Source organism: Galeopterus variegatus, unplaced genomic scaffold, assembly GCF_000696425.1.
Source record: "Galeopterus variegatus unplaced genomic scaffold, G_variegatus-3.0.2 Scaffold1528, whole genome shotgun sequence".
In the NCBI taxonomy this organism is placed as follows: domain Eukaryota; kingdom Metazoa; phylum Chordata; class Mammalia; order Dermoptera; family Cynocephalidae; genus Galeopterus; species Galeopterus variegatus.
In genome coordinates this window covers 136,621-146,145 of record NW_007727639.1, presented here as the reverse complement: position 1 = coordinate 146,145, position 9,525 = coordinate 136,621, and the positions used below count along the sequence as shown (strand labels likewise).

General features: G+C 35.3%; 1 protein-coding gene across 3 annotated transcripts in view; it reads right to left on the bottom strand.

Moving 5' to 3' along the window:
* The window catches only part of KIAA1328 (KIAA1328 ortholog), a 227,412-nt gene extending 218,426 nt beyond the window's left edge, over positions 1-8,986 (bottom strand). For all 3 annotated transcript variants that reach the window (XR_550841.1, XR_550842.1, XM_008577535.1), the window contains exon 1: positions 8,850-8,986. Coding sequence is in view for 1 of the 3 variants with exons in the window: in XM_008577535.1 (XP_008575757.1) it covers positions 8,850-8,972 (123 nt within the window). In the remaining 2 variants the exon portion in view is untranslated. The remainder of the gene's footprint in view (positions 1-8,849) is intronic.
* Positions 8,987-9,525: the final 539 nt, after the last annotated feature.

Sequence of the window (9,525 nt, the reverse complement as noted above, 5' to 3'; positions counted from 1 at the left end):
ACAACCAGGCACACCATGCCAGGGCCTTGGGGCCCACCTGGGGACCTGGGGACTGGACCCTCCCACACACAACCAAGCATACCGCCAGTGCCAAGGAGCATGCCAAAAACATCACCTCCATGTGGGTGGCCCTCCACAGCCATCACAATAACCATGGCTGCCGTGAAAGCAGCTAGATGCCACAACCACCATTCGGATGGTCCACCAGCCACTGGAGTGCAATGACACAAGGAGAGTCACCAGCAGAGATAAACAAAAGAGAAGGATGTCTCTCTCCACAAAGCCCATTCCAGAGTAACAGAAGAAGCATCTGCTCTATGATAATATTGGGGGATCTGATCACACCTCTCAGCATCGGACAAGTCATCTAGGCAAGAAATCAAGAGAGTAACCACTATTCTTTCAGAAGGAGAGAAGAAATCTAAGGTAACTAGAGGGGAAAGGGGTGAAATAGGTCAAGGGGCATAAAGAATAAGTATGATTTGTAACAATACATATGCTAGTAATATTGATTTGATCAACATATCTCAATGTTGGACCCCACAAATATGTATAAGCAGTTTTGATTCAATAAAAATTTTTTAAAATAAAAATTAAAAAGCAAAAAAAAAGAGAAAAGTCATCTACAAATCCAAGAAATTTAGTCCAAAGATACTTCAAAAAGTCCATGGAAAAATGGAATTAAAAGATAATATGCGTCTTTCCATGAACTTTTTGAAGACCTCTTGTATTTCATTTTAATTTTAATTAATTCGATTTTAATTTAATTTACATTAAAGTTGGCATTTGAAAGGACAAGAGGAGAATCAGAAGCATTTAATAGTGTGGGAGAAAAGAGTAAAGAAAAACTTTCAAGAAGACTGCAAGATCAACAGTGTTAACGACTGAAAAAATCAAATAGACTGGGGAAAGAAGGCACTGGATTTGGTAATGGAAGAAGTTGCTGATAAGCCATGAAGTAGCAGGGACCAGATTTACTCTACTTCCAGTAACAAGCAAAAAACCTGACAAAATATATAAAACAACAGTTTTCATTGGACAACAGGAAATACAGTGCTGTAATGATTCAATGAAAGTGAGGAACCAAACAAGGTGAGCCTTACTATTGTCCAAGCTAACTGCCTGTGGAGAGTTTTCAGAGAGTAAGGTAGGTAAACCCAAACAGAGCCCAACAATCTCTCTAAGTTGAGATGACAGAGCTTGGAGCTCAGGAAAGCCAAGGTTTCTAGATTCGCAGTGCAGAGTAATGGAGAGAATACAGCTGCATAGAAAGAGAGCTCCAGAGATCTGAAGATTCCCTTCGAGTCGACAACTGAGTACTGATTAATATGTGTGCATGAAGAAACTACCCAAAGCCAGGGAAAGAACCCAAAGTGAACAGAGGGAATAATTTCTGTTGCTAACACACTGTAAAGAATAGTCCATGTTCCCAACAGCAAGAGTAGAAAACCTTGTAATTTAAGGGGTATCAGGAAGAGTATTCAGAAGGGTATTGCCTATAGCTGGCAATATTAGCTCTATACTAGCTGCTCAGGTGCCACCTTTAAAAGCGAAACTCAGGCTTGGAAAGAATCAAACTACTTCCGAATAACTGAACACTGTCCCAAAACAAAGCTCAAGATTATTTCTAGGAACATAAAAATATCCAGAACCCAGAACGATAAAATTCATACTATCTGGTAGAATCCAGTAAAAAATAAACAGGTAGACAAAGAAGCAGGAAAATACAACTTATAATTAGGAGAAAAATTACTCAATCAAAACCTACCCATAAATGACTTGGATGATAGAATTAGCAGATAAGAACATTAAAACAGTTATTATAATTATATTTCATATGTTCAAGAAGCTAAAAGATTGGGTGTGTTAAGTAGAGACATGGAAGATATAAAATTAAAGACCCAAACTGAACTTCTAAAGATAAAAACTACATCGTTTCACATGAAAAATACATTGGCAGAGATTAGTGGCAGATCAGACATGGCAGAAGATGATGAATAAATTTGAAGACACAGAAATAGCAATACAAACTATCCACCAAAAACAGCGACTGACAAAAAAAATTTTTTTTTAATTAATAGTGGATCAGAGAACTGTGAGGTAACTTCAAGTGGCCTAATATTTGTGTAAGTGAGGTCACTGAAAAAGGGGAGAGAAGGAAATACAAAAATATCTGAAGAAATAATGGCTGCATAATTTCCCAATTTGATGAAAACTATAAGCCCACAAGACTAAAAAGCTCAACAAACCCGAGACATTTAGAATACTATAATCAAATTGCTCAAAAGCAATGATAAAGAAAAAATCCTAAAAGCAGCCAGAATTTTTTTTATGTTACTTTATTCAAAATATTTTGAACATTTACTTACACATATTTGTGGAGTGCAGTACGCTGTTTCAATATATGCATATACTGGAGACAACATAGTTTTGTACCATTAATCTACCACTTTTCCTCCTTTCCTCCCCCTACCCCATCTCTGATAACTATTATTCTACTCTCTACTTCTATGAAAACTGCTTTTTTTTTTTAAGATTCCACATGAGCGATACCATGCAGTATTTGTCTTTTTGTGCATGACTTACTTTACTTAACATGATGGTTTCTAGTTCCATCCATGTTGAGCAGTCAGAATTTAAACACAAACACACACACACACACAAGAGGAATAAAAATAAGAATGACAACAGACTTCTCAAAAACAACTCAAGCCAGGCAACAGTGCAGCAACATCATTAAAATACTGAAAGAAAAAAAGCTATAAACTCAGAATTCTCTAACCAATAAAAATAACTTTCAAAAATGAAAGAAAGGGCCGGCCCGTGGCTCCCTTGGGAGAGTGTGGTGCTGACAACACCAAGGCCATGGGTTTGGATCCCTATATAAGGATGGCTGGTTAGCTCACTTGGGAGAGTGTGGTGCTGACAATACCAAGTCAAGGGTTAAGATCCCCTTACTGGTCATCTTTTAAAAATAAAAAAATTTTTAAAATTTTTTTAAATGAAAGAAAAATAAAGACTTTTCACACATACAAAAGCTGAAAAGCATCAGTTTTTAAATTTTTTTAAATGAAAGAAAAATAAAGACTTTTCACACATACAAAAGCTGAAAAGCATCATTCCCAGTGTATCTGCACTATAATAATATTAAAGGAAAGCTGTTAGGCAGACAGAAAATACCAAATGGAAATCTGGATGTACACAAAGAATGAAAATATCAGAAATAGCAACTACGCGGGTAGATCTGAAACACTTTTGGTGCATTTTTAAAATCTCCTTAAAAGGCAATTGAAATAAAAGGCATCCAGATTGGAAAGGAATATGTAACACTATCACTATTAACAGATGACATAACCTTATATATAGGAAATTGTAAGCAATTCCCCAAAATAAAAACTGTTAGAAGTAAGCGAGTTTAGCAAGGTTGCAGAATACAATATCAATTCATAAAAATAAACTGTATTCTTATACACTAGCAGTGAACAATTAGAAAGTAAAATTTTAAAAGCAATTCCATTTATAATTGTATCAAAAAGCATAAAATATTTGCAGAGTCTATATAACTCCTGTGGAAACACAAAGGAACCCAGAATAACAAAACAATCTAGAAAAAGAACAAAGTTGAAGGACTACACTTCCCAATTCCAAAACTACTGCAAAGCTATAGTAATTAAGACAGTGTGGTATTGGCATAAAAAAATATAAATCAATGAAATAGAATTGAGAGTCCATAAATAACCTCTTACATTTATGTTCAACAGATTTTTCACTAGGATGCCAAGATAATCAAAAGGGAGAGGACATATTTTCAACAAATGGTGCTGAGACAACTGGATATCCACATGCAAAAGAATGAAGTTGGGTTACTACCTCACATCTTATAAAAAAGTTAACTCAAAAATGGAACAAAGAGTAAATGTAAAAGCTAAAGCTATAAAACTCTCAGAAGAAAATATAGTCATAAATCTTTGTGACCTTGGATTAGGTAATGATTTCTTAGATATGACACCAAAGTACAGGAAACAATAGAAAACAACAAATTGAACTTCATCAAAATTTGTGCTTACCAACAAGGACACCAATAAGAAAATGAAAGAACAATGCACAGAATGGGAAAAAATATTAGCAAACTGTATATCTGATAAGGGACTTGTAGATGGAATCTATAAAAACTCTTATAACAATAAAAAAAAAATAACTCAATTAGGCTCTGACTAGATATATGAGGAAGATATATAAAAGGCCAAGAGGCACATAAAAAGGTGTTTGTCATCTTTAGTCATCAGAAAAGTGCAAATCAATGTAATACCACTTCACACCCACTAGTATGGCTATCATCAAAGAGATGGACATAAATATTGGCAAAAATGCAGAGAAACCGGAATCCTCATACATTGCTAGTGGGAATGTAAAATGATGTACCCACTTTGGAAAACAGTTTGGCACCTTGTCAAAAGGTTACATACAATCACCATCTGACCCAGCAATTCTACTTCTAGCTAAGACAATTGAAAACATAGAGCCACCTCCACCCAGAAGCAGGCAAGCAGCAGAGTACACCCAGGGTCCTAGGCAGGAGCCAAGGGCAGCCCTGTCCACCTGGAAGCAGGCAAGCAGCAGAGCATGGCTGGGGTCCTAGACAGGAGCCAAGGGTACTATCCCTTGCCCAGAAGAAGGCAAGGAGCACACTGAAAATACCACTTCCACGCAGGTGGCCCACAACAGCCGCTGCCACAGTCACAACTGCTGCAAAAGCTGTTCAATGCCACAGCAGTAGCCACAGCTGCCACGCAAGTGGCCTGCCAGACACTTGACTGCACTGACACAAGGAGAGAGTCACCAGTGGAGACCGGAAAAAGAAGAGGACGTCTCTTTCCTCAAAGCCCACTCCAGAGTAACAGAAGAAGCAACTGTTCTACCAGATGACCAGACATCAATGTAGGGATATTAGAAATATGAAAACTCAATAGAATATAACACCACAAAATAATACAGTAATTCTCAAATACCAGACCCTATAGAGCAGAAAATCCTGTAGTCAGTGGAAAGGAATTCTGAGCAACACTTAAGGAAACTCTCTGAGATAGGAGAACACACAGACAACAATGAAACAAGGAAAAAAACAGGATATGAAGGAGGAAATTTACAAGAAGATTAATACCTTAAAAAAAGAATGCAGCAGAACTCATGGAACTGAAAGATTCACTCAACAAAATAAAAACACAACTGAGAACTTAAGCAGCAGGCTAGAACAAGCAGAAGAATTTCTGATCTTGAAGATAGCTTTTTTAAAATAACCTAGGTAGACATAAAAAAGGAAAAAGAATTTTTAAAAAATGAAGAAAATCTAAGAGCGCTAGAACACAACTTTAAGCACACGAACATTCAGATTATGGGTGTTCCAGAAGGGGAGAAGAAAGAAAAAGGCATGGAAAACCTATTCAATGGAATAATAATAATGGAAAATTTCCCACACAGGTATAGAGAGAGACACAGACCTTTAGACCCAGGAGGCTCAAATATCCCAGAACAAATTCAACCCAAAAAGATCCTCTCCGAGGCACATTTTAGTCAAACTGGCAAATGTCAAAGACAAAGAGAGAATCTTTATTTATTTATTTTTTTTTTAAAAAGATGACCGGTAAGGGGATCTTAACCCTTGACTTGGTGTTGTCAGCACCATGCTCAGCCAGTGAGCGAACCGGCCATCCCTATATGGGATCCGAACCCGGGGCCTTGGTGTTATCAGCACCGCACTCTCCCGAGTGAGCCACGGGCCGGCCCCAAAGAGAGAATCTTTAATGGATCAGGAGAAAAGAATCAAGTCACCTATAAGGGAGCCCCTATCAGACTAACAGCAGATTCCTCAACAGAAACTCTATAGGCCAGAAGAAAATGGGATGATATATTCAAAATACTAAAAGAAAAAAACTTCCAGCCAAGAATACCATGTCCAGCAAGGCCATCCTTCAGAAATGAGGGAGAAATAGTGTATTTTCCAAACAAACAAAAACTGCAGGAGTTCACTACCATATGACCAGCCCTGCAAGAAATCCTCAAGGATGTCCTGTATCAGCAATCCAAAAAACAATAATCACTCATCTTACTAGTTATAGTTCTGTTCAAACCCTGTATTTTTTCATAATTCAGTCTTGGTAGGTGAGGCTACCACCTCAAGAATTTATTCATGTTATCTAGATGATCTAATTTGCTGACCAACAATTATTCATAGCATCTCTTAATAACCCTTTGATTTCTGTAAATTCTATTGTAATGACCCCTCTTTCATTTCTGATTTTACTTGAATCTCCTCTCTTTTTTCTTAGTCCATCTAGGTAAAGGTTTGTCAATTTTGTGGATCATGTCAAAGTACCAACTTTTGGTTTCATTGATTTTCTCTATTTTTCTTCTATTTTCTATTTCTATTATCTGTGCTCTAATTTTTATTATTTACTTCCTTTGCCAGGTCTGGACTTAGTCTGCTCTTCATTTTCTAGTTTTGTAAGGTGCAAAGGTAACTGTTATTTGAGATCTTTCTTTTTTATTAATATACGCATTTACATTAAATAAATTTCCCTTTTAGGAAAAAAAAGGGAATATATGATACAGGTAATATTTTAGATATAAATTATTACAATATTTATATACACCATGTATCTATATTATAAATAAGTATCTATATTCATTTTAAAAAAGGGATGAAATTCTGCCCTTTGAGCAACGTGGATGAACTTAGAGAAAGTTATGTTAAGTGAAATAAGCTAGGTACAGAAAGAGAAATGCCACATGTCTTCACTCATAAGTGGGAGCTGAAAAAATAAATAAATACGCAAAAAAGGAAAAGAAAGATACAACATTTACAATAATTCCTTGAACTCTCAAAAGGAGAGAACAGAACTGAGGGCACCAGAGGTGGGAAAGGGGAAGAAGGAGGGAGGGTTAGGGAGAAATTAGTAAAGGGCCACAGAAAAATGTTTACATTGTGTAATAATAAAATAAAATAAAGAAAAATAAAATAAAACAAATGTATTATTTCCCACGGAAGAAAGAAAACATATGTCCACACAAAAACTTGCATATGAATGTTCATGGCAGGATTATTCATAATAACTAAAAAGTGGAACCCAAATGTTCATTAACTGATGAATGGATAAACAAAATGTGTATTCAGCGATAAAAAGGAATGAAGTAATGATACAACACAGATGAACCTTGAAATAATTATGCTAAGTGAAAGAAGCCAGTCATGAAGGGCCACATAATATGATTCCATTTATATGAAATGTTCATAATAGGCAAATCTGTACAAAGTAGAAGTAGATTAATGGTTGCTAGGGGCTAAGATGAATGGGGAATGTGGAGTGACTGCTAATTGGTATGGGGTTTCTTTCTAAGGTGATAAAAAAATGTTCTAGATTTAGATTGTGGTGACTGATCCACAACTCTGTGAATATGCTGAATAAAAAACAAAGAAACAATGAATTGTACATTTTAAAAGGGTAAATTTTATGATATGTGAATTATATCTCAATTTGAAAAAAAAGACAGTTGACTATTTAAAGCAAAAGTAGTAACATATTTTGGGGGTTGTGCATAGAAGTAACATGTATGACAACAATATCACAAAAGTCAGAAAGGAAGAAATGAAGTATATTGTTGAAAGGTCCTTAAACTATAGGTGAAATGGGAAAATATCACTTGAAAATGGGCTGTGATAAGTTAAACAGTACATTAGTATCTCTAAAGAAGCCACTGAAATAACCCAACCAAGAGTTATAGCCAATAAGTCAATAAAACAAAAATATGGACTTAATCTGACAGAAGGTTATTGTTCAATATAAAATAAACAAACCATTATGTGAAAAAAGCATTTTCAATTTTTGATGAGAACTTGCAAATTCAACCAGTCACACCCCAGTGCAAAGTGGATACATTAGGGATACAAGTAACACAGGTAGGACTTTTGAGCCCATCTAAATCTTGTACACTACTAAACATAATCTCCAGTAACAAACTAGATATTGGAAATGTCTTCAAGAACATAAAGCAGGGATTGAAAAACTTTTTACAAAGGGTCTGATAGTAAATGTTTTTGGCTTGGTAGCATACAGTCTTTGTAGCAACTCTGCCATTGTAACATGAAAGCAGCTGTAGAGAATATGTAAAAGAATGAGCATAACTGTGTTCCAAAACTTTATTTACTAAACAGGCAGTGGGAAGACTCAGCCCACAGGTCACAGTTTCCAAAACATAACTTAAACTCTGGTTAGGGAGAGAAAATATAACAAAAAGTAAAGTAAAATAAACTAGTCACATAGGACATGCACCTAAGGAATGCACAGATACTATCACAGAGGTAAAGACGAGTGAGAAATCAATGATTGGCTAATAAAAAGTAAGAATTTTTATATCATTATTTTCCAAGTGAAGGAAATAACAACAACAGTAATAACACAGGCTAACTTTCTTTTAATAAAGTATCTTTCTTATATAAAAGGGTTCATCCATTAAATAACAAATTCATAAGAACAAATATAAAGGATGTTTAATTTTTAAAAAATTCTTGGCTATTTGATTTGCTCATGTCACACAGATGAGAATGTTAGTCTTTTGAGACATATGAAGATAATACATTTTCTTAGTGAAGGCTTAAAGCAAGTCTAGATTTTTTGGAGCAAAACCCTTGAGTAATCTAGATATTCATACCCAGCTTCATGAAAAGATCTAGAATCCTCTGTATCTTTTAAGAATGCTTGCAGATCACCTAATATATTTTCAAAGGCTCTCTACCCTTATTGGTCAGCATTTATAGATATTGGAGAATAAGAAAAAAATAAGAAATTACTGACCTGTCTATCTACTGAGTCTCCTGCACCTTTTAATGACTCCATGGAAATTGAAGCATCAGTTACCCTGGAAGCCTTAACTTTAACATCAGCTTTGGGACTCATCAACTTCTGTCTTGATCTCATATTTCCTTCTGTAGAAATTCCTAAGGATTTCCATTAAACAAGATTTCAATATCATATCTTCTCATCCTCTCAAACACTCCCCCCTTCAACCTCTTCCTTGGTATCCTGTACTTTATGGAAACTGATGGGGAAAACTCTTTTACTTTATAAACTTCATTTTAAAGCTCTCTTAACATATAGTGAATCATGAAAAAGTTGTTTTAAAGGCATACATTAAAGATTCAACTGAAATATTTTTAAAAGATGCTGTGAACATTCATAAGTCACATTAAAACCAAAAAATTATAATGTGTCATACATAACTAAGAGGAAATCAAGGGCCTCTTTTCACATAACTAGGGTATCTTCAATGGTACAACTCATCTAGTAACAATCAATAAACTTTAAAGAGTCTCTTACCTAAATCCTGTATCAAAATATTAAATTTAATATTTTCTTTGAAGTATTAAATTTAGGCTATTATTCATAAAATAGTGCCTTCTTAATCCATGAAGTATTATAACAAGTTCATTAAAAGCTGACTTACTGGGCCGGCCCGTGGCTCACTCGGGAG